This window comes from Apium graveolens, chromosome 3 (assembly GCF_009905375.1).
Source record: "Apium graveolens cultivar Ventura chromosome 3, ASM990537v1, whole genome shotgun sequence".
NCBI classification, from domain to species: domain Eukaryota; kingdom Viridiplantae; phylum Streptophyta; class Magnoliopsida; order Apiales; family Apiaceae; genus Apium; species Apium graveolens.
In genome coordinates this window covers 226,163,708-226,180,681 of record NC_133649.1, presented here as the reverse complement: position 1 = coordinate 226,180,681, position 16,974 = coordinate 226,163,708, and the positions used below count along the sequence as shown (strand labels likewise).

The window sequence follows — 16,974 nt, the reverse complement described above, 5'->3', positions numbered from 1 at the left end:
CTAAAAAAAACTGGCCTGAAACCTATTAGTGAGCTCCAACCCTCTTTTATGTCGTTGCAGTATCCGTTGCTCTTCCCATGTGGAGAAGATGGTTACCGTCTTGGCATCAAGCATCGCAATATTCAGGATGCAGCACCTAGCCAAAGGAACACAGTGAGCTGACGAGAGTACCAAGCATTTAGGCTACAATATCGCGACGTTGAAGGTCATACTTTGCTTTTGGGAGGGAGGCTATTTTTACAATACATTCTGGATGTGTGGTGCTGCATAGAGCGGGCCAGGATACAATGGGTTGATCAGCACCAATGGACAATTCGGTCCGATCTTTATAACAACATTGTGGACAGTGTTACTTGGGGGGACATCTCTGCATCCGATGTGGGCAAACGCATAGTGTTTCTGTAACAGCCCGCACATCCGGACTATTAATTCTAAATCAAAACTAAAAAAAAATACAATTTACTAATCGAAAATTCAATAGATCACGAAATTCAAAGCAGCGGTCAAACTCAATAATCAAAATCATAAAAATAGAGACGCAGCTCCACAAATCCGATAATAATTGTCTAACAGATAATTAAATTTATTCTCTAAAAACAAAATCTTTATTCTAATTCAAATAGCACAAAACGAAGCAGCACAGATCTCCACATAGTTCTCATTCCTTAATCTTAATATGCTCCAAATTCCGAACCTGAAATGTTAAAAGGGGTGAGCTACACAGCTCAGCAAGTACAAATTGACTAACTTTTAAACAGAAAAACAATGGGTGTTTTGATAAAACGATTTTTCTTAAAACAATAATAATTTTGTAAAACATTTTCTAAAATAAATCCAACCCAAAGTTTTATATTTTAAAATTCAGAATTTAAAACAGAACAGAGCAGAATTTATAACAGTACAGATTTTATAACAGATCTGAGCAGAATAAAACAGAACGAAACGATAATTCTTATAAATACCACAGTCTTGATCTACGGCCACACTTTGCCAGTAGCCGGCATCTAATTCTTATTCTTATTCTTTATACCACACTTTGCCAGTGGTCGGCATCTAAAGTTCAATAATTACGCGCCCTTAATAGGTATCTAAAGTTGCACACTTGTGCGCCTACTAAGGGTATCTAAGGCTAGTTCCGGAACTATAGCGTAAATTACGAACGGTTCGAAAACGTAGAGACTGGGTTCTAAAATTCACAAATACTTATATCTTATAATTTCGAAATCAAAGTTTTTATATCTTATATGAAATTAAAAACAGAACTGAAATATCTTTTCGGAAATTTAAAAGTAAGTCAAAAGGTACTTACCCCAAAGCCTGACCAGATCTGAAACTACACGATTTTGACCCTCTAAACGACGATTTCTTGGAAAACATGAAACAGCAAAGTTGTAGAGAACGAAAAGACCTTTCCGAAAAGTCCAGAATCACTGAATTCTAAATTACGATGAATTTTCTACGAATTTTACAAGACAGCTGATTTTTGCTGAGAAGAGCCCTACGAATTTTTATATTAAAAACGAGGAAGACGAATATGGTGTATTTATAACGATACCAAACCCTATATCTTTATCTACAAGTTATCCATAATAGAATTGGATCCAAATTTTAGGCCCATTAGTCTAATCCAATTTTAAATCCTAGTCCTTTTCTAATTTTAATATATTTTTTTCTATTATTCTATTATTGATCGAATTCTAAAAATTACGGGATATTACATACTACCCTCCTTAAAAAGAATTTGGTCCCCAAATTCATAACAAACCTATACGTCTACTCTCGCTAATCTCCTATAGGACAAACTTAAACTATGGTCCACAAGATCGAATCCTAGGGAATGTACTAGTCCCATAACTAACACACACCGAAGAACAGCCTGCTCTTGATACCAACTATAACATCCCGCACTTCCGGACTATTAATTCTAAACCAAAACTAAAAATAAATACAAAACAAAATTACTAATCCAAAATTCTATTACAGATTGACTATACGAAAGCGCAGCTAAAAGCGGAAGTCCAAAAATTAATCAACTCCAAATCTAAGTCCTCTAACTTCAATGCTATCCAACTTGAACTCTTAGACGAAACCTGAAATTGTAAGTAATGAGCTATACAGCCCATCAAGAAAACAATCGATCCAACTAGTTGGCCAACTAACATGAACACATATAACAAAATACGATAATCTATACGATACGATATATGACATACGAAACAAACACTTTCGATACATATTCTTATTCTTATTCGATACACACAATACACATACCACATAAACAACAATAATTCAAAATCAATAACTCATGCCACAACCACTACAACCCGGTGATAACGGTCATAATTTTTCATAAAACTGTCACTACAATCCGGTGACTGCGGTCCTAAGTTCTTATTCGATATTTTCACAAACCATGGCACAAATCAAAGATCTTAAATTATCATCGAGACACACCACGCATGCACAACGATACATATACTCTAACACATAATACTTTCAAATATATCATCCCTTGGCCCATGTTTTGATAATCACATATAAACGCATAACACACAATTTTGAAAACACTAGTAAGATCGATCGAAAACTTACCTCAAATTCTGACTAGATCTGAATTTAGCCTTTATGACCCTCTAAACGACGATTTCTTGGAAAACATGAAACAGCAAAGTTGTAGAGAACGAAAAGACCTTTCCGAAAAGTCCAGAATCACTGAATTCTAAATTACGATGAATTTTCTACGAATTTTACAAGACAGCTGATTTTTGCTGAGAAGAGCCCTACGAATTTTTATATTAAAAACGAGGAAGACGAATATGGTGTATTTATAACGATACCAAACCCTATATCTTTATCTACAAGTTATCCATAATAGAATTGGATCCAAATTTTAGGCCCATTAGTCTAATCCAATTTTAAATCCTAGTCCTTTTCTAATTTTAATATATTTTTTTCTATTATTCTATTATTGATCGAATTCTAAAAATTACGGGATATTACGGTTTCCCTCAAGCTTCACAGGTGGGTTTAGATATATGCAACAAAATTTTCAGGACTCAATAGCTGTCTTTAACACATTTGGTCACCCTGATCTGTTTATAACATTCACTTGTAACCCAAAATGGAAGGAAATTCAACGCGTTGTTGCGTCTGCGGGGTGTCAAGATGCTTCTGTTCGCCCGAACCTTATTGCCCGTGTTTTCAAGATAAAGCTCAATGCTATGATGGCTGATTTTATGAAAGGAGAGGTCCTCGGCCGAGTAGTTACAGGTGCCAATTTTTAAAGTTTAATTACTGTCTGTCAGTCTTTTAAGCATATATCTAGGTTGTGGCTCTCTAATTTATGCCCAGCCTCTTGTTCGGTGAAGCATGGTAAATTTTTTGCCTTGCTCAGAAAATACCTTTTAGCGGGGTCATGGAAGTGCCTGGTAAATTAATGATGATAAAAGCTATAAGCAAGAACATAATTAATAATTATTAGTCCTTTGTAAGAGGAAAAACCCAAAAAAGAACATATACCTAAAATATCCAGTAATTGAGTAATGAAATTACTGTAAAACCTTTCCGTTATAGATTCCCAGGCTTGGTGTATATAGTGCTCAAGAATTATATTCTTGTACCAGGAATAACAATTAGGGACACTCCCCTTTGGAAAGGTGAGGAGCAACTAAAGAGGCTAAATGATGTATTTAAATATATTTTAATTTGTTTTAGCATGTTTCTTTGGTTATTTTTGCTGGAAATATTGCTGCTTTCATTAATGTCCAGCTTTGGTATGTTTTGCTTTGGTATGTTTTACCAGTAGTTTTACATGAACAAGATGTCAGAATGCCAATGTTACCTGAATAGTTCAATATAATTTTCCTGAAAAATATTAATTCATTGATTCGTTAGCTTTTAAATTATTGAAAATGCGACAGACCAAAGATTAGTACACCATACACAATGAAGGATAAAATTAAGTGATTATATTCACATACAATGACACAATATTTGTAAGTTATGACCGTTACTTGTTTTTCAGTGGACTTTGCATTATAGGACTATGGTTTATAAATCCAGTACAGTATGTTATTTAACGATGAACATAATAACTTCGAAGAATATGATTGTGTTTTTTATGCAAAAGACTGAAGTTTATCATGCCGTGAACCCAGACCTCTGGGTAATAATTTGGATTGATGTTTGCACACCATGTTATTATCAATAGTAATTTCCACTCAGATCAACTTATCCAAGCACTCCTTGTGTGGAAAGATTGTTGCAACAAATTACATGTTTATTCTTGGTTGTTGTTTATAAAATAGAAGTGCGTGTTCTTATAAAGTGGATACTGAATAGCTATTACATAATGTCAATGTCCTCTACCTACATTACAAGTTAATATATGCTCACCCCTTGCGGGTTTATTTTTATTGAGGATCAAATGAAAGGCTGCACAAGTAAAATATTAGTCGACCATGTTATATATCCTTCACCGCCTTCTGTGTAGCACCCCTGTACTAAAATATGCTTATATAGGTCTACCAGCCAACAAAGAAATGCTATGACTTCTGAAATTTATGTTTATTAGTGCCTTTGTTTATTTCGTTTATTTTCCTGGACAAGAAAAAAAATGTTTTAAATCTTTGCTCGAGTTAAAACATGATTGCTCACTATATTAATCGCTTGAGCTTGGTGAAAAAAATTTCTTTTAATGTTATGCAGCAATCTACACAATTGAATTCCAAAAACGGGGCCTCCCACATGCCCACATAGTTCTTTGGCTGGCTGAAGGTGATAAGTCAGTGTGCCCCGAGGAGATAGATTATGTTGTTTCTGCCGAGATACCGGATAAGGAAACCGATCCCATTGGTTATGAGTCTATAGCCCAGTTTATGATACACGACCCATGCGGGGCAGCAAATCCTAGATGTGCATGCATGATGAATGGGAAATGCAACAAATTGTGCCCCAAGTCTTTCTCAGATGTTACAACAATGGATGAGAATGGTTATGCTTTGTACCGGAGGCACGCCACAGGAAGGTCAATCGAATGCAACAAAATAAAGCTAGACCACAGGTGCCAGATTTCTTGCTGAGATTCATACCCGTTTATTTATAATCATTATAGCATGGTATTTATTCAGTTGCTTGTGCACATGCCATTCGTAGCTATCGGCGCTTCTCTACCTGTTCACTAATTGATTGGAATGATATAATACCATAGTATTTTAAACTTGGCAACTATCACATGTCTCATTAAATGTCCGGCTTTATAGTTAGTCCGCCTACCGTTGTGGAGCTATGTCAGACTAATAAAACATCGCAAATTAAAATTCCAGGCAAGCTAAAATCTTTAACTCAGGTTTCAAAGAGTAAAATGCATGCTAGAGTGGTATTAGAGAGATAGGTGCGTGAAAACATAGGTTTACATTACATCAACACCACATATGAGTTTTACTCGAGTTCAATGTATGCAGAAAGCTAATATCATATATGTTTGTGAGAGGGAAATAATGATGCACTTTTGCTCAGGGAAAAAAACCTTTCCCGCTGTGGCATATGGACCTAGTATTTTCTCTTCACTGTGTCATTCTTCAGCTTTTAAAATATTAGTCAAATGATTAATTTATTTCGGTATCATTAACGCCATGCATATTGGAAACATGCCTGATAGTTTTCTGTAATTTCCTATTTGTGGCCTAATTATAATAGCATGTTATCCTTTAGTTGTTGCCCGTCAAATTTGCATGGCTAATTCACTTCATATTTACTTTATCTTGAGCTCCATCTGCTTTTTCTTGATAACTTCCTTCTAATTTCCACACATACATATTTATTACCGTCTTTATTCAATTTAAGGATTTATTTACTTTGGATTACATTGGATATTATTAAATCACACACCACTTTGTAGGCACGTTGTTCCTTACAATCATGGGTTACTCGTCAAGTACCAAGCACACATCAATATAGAGCGCTGTAATCGATCACAGTCAATCAAATACTTGTTCAAATATATTGGTAAAGGACCCGACACAGTGACAGCAGTCATGGAAAGGACTGGAAATTGCGCAAGCAGCTCATCCAGCAATACTTTCTCTACAAAAAAAATAGATGAGGTTAAAAACCACCTTTCTTGTAGGTATGTATCAGCAGTTGAGGCTTCATGGCGCATATTTAAATTCCCGATACATTTTAGGGAGCCCTTTGTGCAGCACCTATACTTTCATTTAGAGGATGAACAGGAAGTACGCTTTCATGACAATGATTCTATACCAGAAGTTGTAGATAAGGTCAATCGAGATGATAGCATGTTCGTCCAATGGCTGATAAGCAATAGACGGGATGGGACAGGCCGTGACTTAACATTTGTAAAATATCCTACAAGATACCGATGGGACAGTGGTGGGAAGTTTTGGGCTCGTAGGCTACAAAATGTAAGTGTCGTGGGACAACTGGTATATGCTCACCCTGCAAGTGGTGAGCGCTTTTATATGAGGATGCTGCTCAACCCTGTTGTTGGAGCAAGAAGCTTTAAAGACATACGGACTGTTAACAGTGTCGTCTGCACTACCTATAAGGATGCCTGCTTCCAAAGAGGCTTACTTCATTCCGATAAAGAATGGCATGTTGCCCTGCAAGATGCCTCAAACTACGCTACTGCACCACAACTTCGTGATTTATTTGTCACAATGCTTATTTTTTGCGGAGTTAGCAATCCCGCTGACCTTTGGGAGAAGCACTGGGCTACATTGGCTGATGACATGGAATATACGAAACGAAAATTGCTAGGTCTCCCCACCCTCATAATCAGCAATCCCGACAAACAGACACTAGCATTAGAGGCAATTAATGATTTACTGAAACAACCTGGTAAATCATTGAGCGACTTCCCAGAGCTACCCAAACTCAACTCGAGCTCTACACATAAGTTTAGGAACCAGCTCCTACTCGAGGAAATGCTATACGACTGTCACCAACTACAGGTCCAGGCAGAGAAATGCGTTCGTAACCTAAACCGAATGCAAAGGATGGTGTTCGATGAAGTCATGCATTCCGTGGCTACGGGTACTGATGGTTTGTATTTTGTGTATAGCCATGGCGGTACTGGCAAGACTATCATGTGGTGAACTATTATTTCAAAAGTCAGGAGCAAAGGTCAAATAGTGTTGGCAGTTGCATCATCAGGAATAGCATCACTGCTTATCGACGCTTGTAGGACCACTCATTCCCGATTTAGAATTCCTATAAATATAAACGAATCAAGCACTTGTGAAATCAAGAAAGGCACCCACATCGCTGAACTAATATGTAAAACACATCTTGTTGTTTGGGATGAGGCTCCCCTAAACCATCGCCACATTTTTTAGGTTGTTGATCGAACTTTTCGCGATGTACGGCAGGCCATCGACCCAAATGCCAACACATTGCCTTTTGGAGGATTAACAGTGCTGCTAGGTGGTGACTTTAGGCAAATCTTGCCGGTCGTTACAGGGGAAGGGCGTGAAGCTATTGTGGCCGCAAGCATAAGCAAATCTTATTTCTGGCAAAAATGTACCATTTTCCAACTTTTGCAAAGTATGCGTATAGAATCAGATATCCCACCGGTGACTGTGAATGGGAAACCAGTTCATTTTAAAGATTGGGTGTTGAGCCTAGGTGATGGCTTGGCTCCTATTTTTGCCCTTGATGATGACGTCGAGCCATCCTGGGTTGAAATCCCAAAAGAGGTGCACCATTCTACCAGTATGCATCAATGCCAATAATATATTAACACTGTTAACTTCTTAAGCATTATTCAATAAACTAAGAATTAATGTGTACAGAATGATCAGTATGTATAGCCACATACTCATTAGTAAGGGTAGATATATGTAAAGGTAGGAAATATTTCTACCAGCAACATAATAACTTCACATGTATCCATATTACTAAACCACTAGAATAAACACCCGGGGCATTTAAATAGCTTTAAAGACATGTTCATGCTGCCTTAAATTTTAAACTTATCTAATTTATGAGTATTAATATGAGATAGCCAATTTCCTCATATTTGTTGTTATTGCAGGTCCATGTCACCTACTCTGGGGACCTAATAATAGCTATTGTTGATGAAATATATGGTGACCTACCCCACTAACACGAAAATACAAGCTACCTACGCGAGCGCGCAATATTGACGCCCCTTAATGAGTATGTGGAAAAGATCAATTGTGAGATTTTAAGCCGGTTGCCTGGTGCTCCACATGTTTATAAAAGTTGTGACTCCATCTGCAAAGGCTCCGGCACTTCTGATGAAACACTTTATCCCCCGGAATATCTTAACACACTCAGGTTTAGCGATATGCCAAACCATAAAATAGAGGTCAAAGTGGGTGTTCCTATAATGCTGCTTCGGAATCTTAACCCAAAGAAAGGGCTGTGTAATGGTACACGTCTTATTGTCACTCAGTGTTGCTCATTCCTCATTGAAGGCCTGATTATAACTGGAAACAAGATTAGTGAAAAAGTATACATACCAAGGATAAACATGACCCCTGCAGATAAGTCAATTCCTTTCAAAATGAAAAGAAAATAGTTCCCTATTGCTGTCTGTTATGCGATGACAATAAATAAAAGCTAGGGCCAAACTGTAAAAAATGTCGGCTTATATCTGCCAAACCCAGTCTTTAGCCATGGGCAATTATATGTAGCTGTATCAAGAGTGACATCTCCTGCTGGCTTGAAAATTGTGTATGCCAATGAAGATAGTACCACGGTTGGGTATACCAAAAATATTGTGTATCGTGAAATCTTTAATGACATACATTCCTAGAAAATATACAGGCATATTGTCGTCATATATGATCGCATGTCTTTATGCACAGTTTTGCTGGTTGAGGTCTACATAAGCAGTCACGCTTTGAGAAGGGACAATCACTCCATACGAAGTGCATTATAGTTAAACGCAAATAAAAAACATAATAGATAAAAGCTCAAATGTAAAAATGTTAAAAAACCTACTTCGGTGAGCACAGTAGCAGCAACTTATTTAAGGAAATTTCTTACTTCATATTTATATGCATGTTATAAAGATATCAGATACGAGGATGCATAAAAGGTAATCAGTATCCAAACAAAAAAAATATATTGCATCTTTAAAAATGGTACCATCTTAATAATGATAACTACTATTATTAATATTATAGTTATTATTATTATTATTATTATTATTATTATTATTGTTGTTGTTGTTGTTGTTGGTATTATTATTATTATTATTATATTTGTTGTTATTATTATTGAATCTAGAAAAAAAATGATTATATTGAAAACGAAAGACATGATTAAATTTAATAGGATGGAATTAAATCCTAATAATTTACCTAATTATCTTGTCCCTCAAAATAACATTATCAAGAACAACTTTATATATTATAAAACTTTTTGTCACTACAGTTACAAGAGTCATTTCATATGCACATAAATGATCAAACTTCAGTTTTGTATAAACACTCAAGTTGAAAACTTGGGTACCAGGCACCATATATCCACTTCAAATCTTTTGCTCCCTGCCTAAATTGTTGTGTTGCGTACCAAAAAGTTGAGGACAATCTTGAATATAAGAATGCCCTCCTGATATATATGTAAAGCTAACAGTAAGTTTGAAACGAGAAAAACAAAGTGCAGCTAAGTTCTTGATATTTATTTCACTGCGGCATCACTAATATATATCGAATACAGAGATAAAACTAGATGCAAGAAAGAAGGAACTACTTTTCTATAACTACTCCACTATCTACCATTATTCAAAGAGACTCCTAATATGACTCCACAACTATATGACCAAGTCATAACTAGCTGTTAATACAAAACAAACTAACGTAAACATAAACAAGCTTATTCAGACAAGCTTATGATTAAAGTCAACAATCTCCCCCATAATCTAAGCTTGTTGAGTTAACTCTTTCACTCCCAACAGCTTCCTCATGCGTTCAAACTTCACTGTCGTGAGCGCCTTGGTTAGAATGTCAGCCTTCTGGTTTTCTGTTGCCACATGCTTCACCACTATTTCACCGCGATCAACACACTCTCGTATAAAGTGATAACGTATATCGATATGTTTGCTACGACCATGAAACATCGGATTCTTAGCCAAGTCTATGGCTGATTTATTATCGATATACAACGTGACTGGACCAACCTTCTCATCAGTAATCTGACTCAGCAAATTCCGTAACCAAATTCCCTGACATGCTGCTGCTGTCGCAGCCATGAACTCGGCTTCACACGAAGATAGAGCCACACATTTCTGTTTCTGAGACATCCAGGTAATTAGACTATCGTTCAGATAAAAAGCCACTCCACCAGTGCTTTTTCGATCTTCTATATTACCCGCCAAATCACTATCAGAATATCCTGTCAAAACATTATTGCTATTCTCTCTTGAGTATACCAATCCATAATCTAACGTTCCCTTAATGTACCTGAGAACTCGTTTTACTGCATTCATATGCATTACAGTGGGATGCTCCATAAATCGACTGATAATGCCCACAGCAAAAGCTATGTCCGGTCGAGTATGTACTAAGTATCTCAAACCTCCGATCATGCTTTTAAATTGAGTCACATCGACCAATTTACCACCTTCATCCTTCGTGATTTGTTCTTTAGGATCTAGTGGATACTTTGTAGGATTGCAATCCGACAACCCCGCCTTTTCAAGAATTTTATGAGCATAAGCTGACTGTTTTAGCTTGATAAATCCATTTCCCTGTTCAACCTCTATTCCCAAATAATATGTGAGTTTGCCGAGATCACTCATGTCAAATTGTTTGTTCATCTCCTGCTTGAACTCCTCGATAATACTGATACTAGTCCCTGTAATCAAAAGATCATCAACGTAAACGCCAACTACCAGAATATTACCATCAATTTTCCTTGTATACACAGCGTGTTCATATGGGCATCTCTGAAATCCAAGTCTTTCCAGGCACTTGTTTAGCTTCGAATACCATGCACGAGGGGCTTGCCGAAGACCATACAGTGCCTTGAGGAGTTTGTACACCTTTGATTCCTGGCCTTTTCTTTCAAAACCCTCCGGTTGCATCACATAGACTTCCTCGCATATCTCCCCGTTTAAAAACGCTGTCTTCACATCCATATGATGCACCTGCCATGATTTTTTTGCAGCAAGGGCCAACAACATACGCACTGTTTCGAGCCTTGTAACAGGTGCATATATTTCGTCATAATCAACGCCATGTTCCTGTGTGTAACCCTTTGCCACAAGTCGAGCTTTATGCTTCACTACATTACCACTTGCATCTCGCTTCAATTTGAATATCCATTTTAACCCGATGACTTTGTTCCCCTTTGGAAGTTCTGTCAGTTCCCATGTCCTGTTTTTTTCTATAGAATCGATTTCGTTTCTCATAGCCTGTCTCCAACACTTTTCTTTGTTTGCCTGACCAAAATTAACAGGTTCTTCGACTCACATGAGTAATAGCTCCTCCTGCAGCTCAATAGGTTCTGTGTTGTTATAAATTTCAGTGACATTTCTATATTTTTTAGGCTCTGTACTTCCATCAACGTTTTCATCCTCAAAGTCTAGCTTTTCTCTTCGTTCTTCCCTCACAGGACTTTCATAACCATCACTTTCTCTCTGAGTTGTTTCGTCGTTCTCTTTTCCTCCCAACACAATCAACTTTTCTTGTTGCAACTGCTCTTCTCCGTTTTGTCCTTCCCATGGCCACGCTTCAGTTTCTACAAAAACAACATCTCGACTGACTAACACCGTGTTGCTTTCTGGGTTATACAGCCTGTACGCCTTTGTTCCTGGCTCTTTGCCTAAATTCACAACTTTCAAGCTTCGATCATCTAGCTTCTTAGTCAGCTTATCTTGCACCTTCATGTAAGCTTTACATCCAAACACCTTGATGTGCCCAATATTGGGTTTTTCATTTTTCCAGGCTTCATACGGAGTCACCCCTGACAGTGCTCGAGTGGGCAACCTATTTAACACGTAGACAGCGTGACGCACTGCCTCACCCCAGAAGTTTGCCGGCATATGCATTTGCTTCAAGTAACTTCTCACCATCTCAACGACAGTACGGTTCCTACGCTCCACCACGCCATTTTGCTGTGGAGTGTATGGAGCCGTAAGATGTCTCACAATTCCATTATCTTCACAAAAGTCAGAAAAAACTTTGGAGTTGAACTCCCCCCCACGATCTGTTCGAAAGACTCTGATCCTTCGCTCTGTACCATTCTCAACTTTGGCCTTAAACTTCTTGAAGGCCTCAAACGCCTCATCCTTGCTCTTTAGCAAGTAAGCCCGCATAATACGTGAATAATCATCAACAAGGAGCATGAAATAAAGATTACCTGCGTGAGTGGAAGGAGTGATAGGTCCGCATATGTCACCATGAACAAGTTCAAGCACCTTACTAGCTGAGTACTTCGACTTAGTAGGAAATGGCTTTCGAGTCTGTTTCGACATTAAACAACCACTACATGTCATCTCCGGAGACACAATCTTTGGAAAACCACGAACCATGTCATTTGCTGACATCAATTCCATTGCCTTAAAATTGACATGTCCTAACCGAAAGTGCCACAACCAAGCATTTTCATTTGACCTTGACAATAAGCATTTTGGTTCACCACTTTCTATAATTATCTTATACAATCGATTTGTCAATCTCTTAACTTTCATTAACAACTTTCCTTGTTTTTCATGGATCCACAAACATTCTCCATTCAAGACAACCTTATTTCCGGCTTCCGATAATTGTCCAAGACTAATTACATTGTTGCACAAGGAAGGAATGAAAAATACCTCGTGTAGTTCACGTTCCTCGCCCGTTTTACACTTCAAGCTCACAGTGCCCTTGCCTTTAATTTCAACCATCGAACCATCACCGAATTTTACTTGGCCTTTGACACATTCGTCCAGCATCTTAAATTTTGATCTCTGACCCGTCATATGGTTACTTGCACCGTTGTCAAGGTACCAGATGTCAGAATCACTGGATTTTTCACTTCCATGCAACTTCAGTTTTGATGTGACTTTCTCTTCTTTTAGCAACATCATGTTTACATCTTTGTCATCATGTTCAGTCAATAGCAATGCAGGCTCATCATCGTCAAATTGGGCCATGTTAACTTCAGCCCTTTGAACCTTGTTACGCTTAGGTTTGTTGCACTCAACTGCGAAATGGCCATACAGATGACAGTTGAAGCACCTAACTCTAGACTTGTCTCGAACCAGTCGTCCCCCTTCTTTATTTGGAATTTTCTGATTTGTGAAAACGCCACCACTTTCTCTGTTATTTCTCCTTGACCATTCTTCTCGAGTCATCAACAGTTTACCCTCGTTAGCTTCTCTTCGTGTCCATTCCTCTTCCGTGAGAAGAAGTTGACTACCGCCCCCACCACCATTCTTGGATCCCTTCAATCTTTCCTCATGAATCTTCAAGGACCCAACAGTTTCTTCAACGGACATTTGCTCAATGTTCCCAAACTGTTCGATCGTCGAGGCTATTTGTAGGAATTTTGTTGGTACAGCTCGTAACAACTTCTTTACTACATAGCTCTCCGAAACCTCTTCTCCAAGAGCTCTAATGTTTGTCACCAGACCATTGAGTTTCATACAGAACTCGTCAATTGGCTCTATCTCACTCATACTCAATGACTCAAACTCCGCCTTCAGAGTTTGTATCCTAGCCATTTTCACACGATCCGCACCGAGACACATGGTTTTAATCGCATCCCCGGCCTCTTTTGCTGTGTTTTTCTCTGCCAGTGACAGCAAAATGTCTTCAGGTACGCCTTGGTAAATGACCGCCAATGCTACCTTGTCAGTTCTTTCTTCGACCGGTGACTTAGGGTTCTTAGGTTCAATAGCATCCCACACACCATGTGCCTGCATATTCACCTTCATCTTCATAGACCATGAAGCATAATTACTCTTAGCCAACATCAGATAACTCAGACCCACTCCGCCTTCTTTTATTTTGCTCGATTCCATCTCAGTAGCTTTCGGCATATAGTTTGGCATTCACCACGCAACCTTGCTCTGATACCAAATTCTTGAATATAAGAATGCCCTCCTGATATATATGTAAAGCTAACAGTAAGTTTGAAACGAGAAAAACAAAGTGCAGCTAAGTTCTTGATATTTATTTCACTGCGGCATCACTAATATATATCGAATACAGAGATAAAACTAGATGCAAGAAAGAAGGAACTACTTTCCTATAACTACTCCACTATCTACCATTATTCAAAGAGACTCCTAATATGACTCCACAACTATATGACCAAGTCATAACTAGCTGTTAATACAAAACAAACTAACGTAAACATAAACAAGCTTATTCAGACAAGCTTATGATTAAAGTCAACAGACAAACACCTACTCAGTCCAAAATGAATACCACCAACTCTCAGCATTGCGCCAGCCAATTGTGGAAGCCAGCATACCAAGATCTTGGAAGGCTAAATTTTGGTTTGCACTGCGGCAGAACCCCTGTTCGTGTCCTTGCATAATGGGATAGTTGCTCATTTAGTACCTATTACGAAATGATGATGAATTATATTTTTCTTGATGCACATGTACATTGATCTTACCAAAAAATGGATAACAATTTAATTAGAAAATGCCTGTTAAATAGGCTTGTTTTGTCTTACTATTTCTCAAACTCAAAGCCATTACTAAAAATAATAAAAGTTTCTACACTTCTTTTTAGCATTGTGTCCAGCATTATTTTTAGCATTGTACCCCCATATACTACATTGTAGCCTTGGTTAATCCACATACTTTTCTTTGCAGTACACAAAATTTTGGGCTGTCGCAGACTTTACTGAGCGAGAACGGATTCAGCCGTGTCTATGTGTTGGTTTACTTTATCATATATCCTATTTCAGGGTTGCGCTAGTCACTACAGCTAGCAGGCCCATCAATACAGATAGGATAATTATTCTCACCAAAAAATAAATATATCCGATTTACACCAAGCATGCTGGATTAGTCTCTTCAAATATGACTTCTGCTCCCACCAAATGATTGTTTCAAGAATTGGAGAAGCGTCAAAGCTAAGCGGTAATGGAACTTATGCTCTTGATCATTTATACAAACACTGCACATGCCATGCTCACCCAAACAATAATTGTTTATGGAATATTTATGTTACCGTGAACATAATATCCTTTCTGCTACAGATGCATGTAGTGTAATTAAAACTACAGGGAACATTGAGTACTGCACTAATGGCGTTGAAAAATTAGACCTTATTTTAATTACGAGCAGGTACAAATAACACCTTCTGCCACTATGTGTGTGGTTATTTGAGAAAATCCAAAAAACAATATTTGTGCACTAACTAAACATCTATTTTTCCACACAGCTTGGCAGAGATCCACGTACGCCTGTGGGGTATCAAAACAGCATTGTTCGAAATAAACTTCAGGGATTATCGACATAAAACACCGTCTTAATAATTACTGACCTATTATCTCAGCAGAGAATAAGTAGGTAAAACACCTCACTAAAAAAGGTACATGGATCACAAACTAACAGTTTAACTGTTGCTGATCCTATTTTAATGCCACCATTAACCCAAAATATGAAGCGGTGCGCAATCTTGGAAAACTCATTGGCCAAGAGTATGGAGAATTCATAAGCCCCATACCTTGTGAAACCTATCTTGGAAATTTTCTACTCCCAGACCAGGATCCTCCTACCGCCACATTGGCCGGAATCTTAGCAAGATCAATAAGGGTTCACCAAAGAGTAAACAATAACACAACTTACTCTTCCTTTCCGTTAATGTCACATATTTTCCCGTTTTATGCCTACTTCTTAGAACTCATGCAATAAAGATATACAACAAATTTTCCGTTAAAGAAAAATGGGTTACATAATATTACTTTCATGTGTACATGCACAGTATACCACCCTACTTGCATGCATATTTATGTTGTAAATGCTTTCTTAAACAATTTATAAATACAAAACATGCAGTTCTATTGCAAGGTCACAATCATCAATGTCGCTTTATATGAACAGAGGTGAACTATCTTCTGCATATTTTGTGAACACAATGTCGAGATGGATATGCACAACTATTACTATAAAAGTTATGGTCGGAACTACGTGACACATGTGAAGAGGTGAGCACACTAACCATGACCGCACTCGGTATCAGTCATCCCAGCATAATGAACCTATATTTTGCTTTTCAGCTTGGGTATACCAATGCTTGTCAGAGACCAAAATTGTACTGCTATGTTGATTATCCGTGGTCAAGAATTAAAATAATTACCAGGTTTTCACGTTAACGACTTTCTCGCATATTAAGCCAATGTAAGTATCCTGTAAAAATTTACAAGAATAACTTCATTACATGATACTAACCTTTGCTCTTGCTGACACATTCATCAGGTTGCCACATATAAGACTCATTGCTGCATACGAAATATTATAGGGGCAGCTGTACTTTTGAACTGGAATTAGCTCCTGCTACCTATTCCAATGTTGTTGGTGACCTCCTTATAAAATGAGTTATACGATACACCCAGTTAAGGTCTTCTCAGCCCCTTCCCTAGACGCCAACAAGGCTAAAGAACAAATTGGCAAGTACCACAGTGGTGCTTTTCTTATCTAATTGCCCCTTTATTTGGTAAATGTCTGTACGCAAAACACTTATCATAATTATATATTTGTGATTTGAGAGGATTGACTTTGTTTAGTTCACTTTTAGGGGAAAATTGGTTTTTGCAAATTTTTGAGGTTAGGTCAAATTATGTGTTTATCTTTCTGTTGTGAACAGTTATTATTTCGAAGTTGTTCATGAAAAGATGTAAAGTTAAGTTTCCGCCTTTTTAATTTCATTCATAAATCGTCCTTGGCCTTATCACTCAATCAACGTCATCAACCTCAAATCATATGATATTGAAATGGAAAGAAGGAATGAACAGAACAAGCAAGCAATGTTGTAGGTTTGC

General features: G+C 37.6%; 1 protein-coding gene and 1 long non-coding RNA gene across 2 annotated transcripts; both read left to right on the top strand.

Annotated features, from left to right (window-relative positions):
- The first annotated feature begins 3,035 nt into the window (after positions 1-3,035).
- On the top strand, positions 3,036-7,982 carry LOC141714856 (uncharacterized). Its single transcript, XM_074518352.1, has 3 exons — positions 3,036-3,270; positions 4,708-5,062; positions 5,900-7,982. Exons 1-3 carry the CDS (start codon positions 3,036-3,038, stop codon positions 7,113-7,115), a joined length of 1,806 nt encoding a protein of 601 aa, XP_074374453.1. The 3' UTR covers positions 7,116-7,982.
- Positions 7,983-15,993: 8,011 nt separating this feature from the next.
- LOC141711276 (uncharacterized) lies at positions 15,994-16,594 on the top strand. Its single transcript, XR_012571281.1, has 3 exons — positions 15,994-16,140; positions 16,213-16,333; positions 16,412-16,594. It is a non-coding gene; the product is annotated as an uncharacterized LOC141711276 (long non-coding RNA).
- The last annotated feature ends 380 nt before the right edge of the window (positions 16,595-16,974 follow it).

Excerpts from the sequence above, each read along its gene's own strand:
- LOC141714856 (XM_074518352.1), top strand. The coding sequence starts at position 3,036 with ATGCAACAAAATTTTCAGGACTCAATAGCTGTCTTTAACACATTTGGT. Across the intron at positions 3,271-4,707 it reads CCTCGGCCGAGTAGTTACAG|CAATCTACACAATTGAATTC; the intron begins GTGCCAATTTTT and ends AATGTTATGCAG. Across the intron at positions 5,063-5,899 it reads AAAATAAAGCTAGACCACAG|GCACGTTGTTCCTTACAATC; the intron begins GTGCCAGATTTC and ends ACCACTTTGTAG.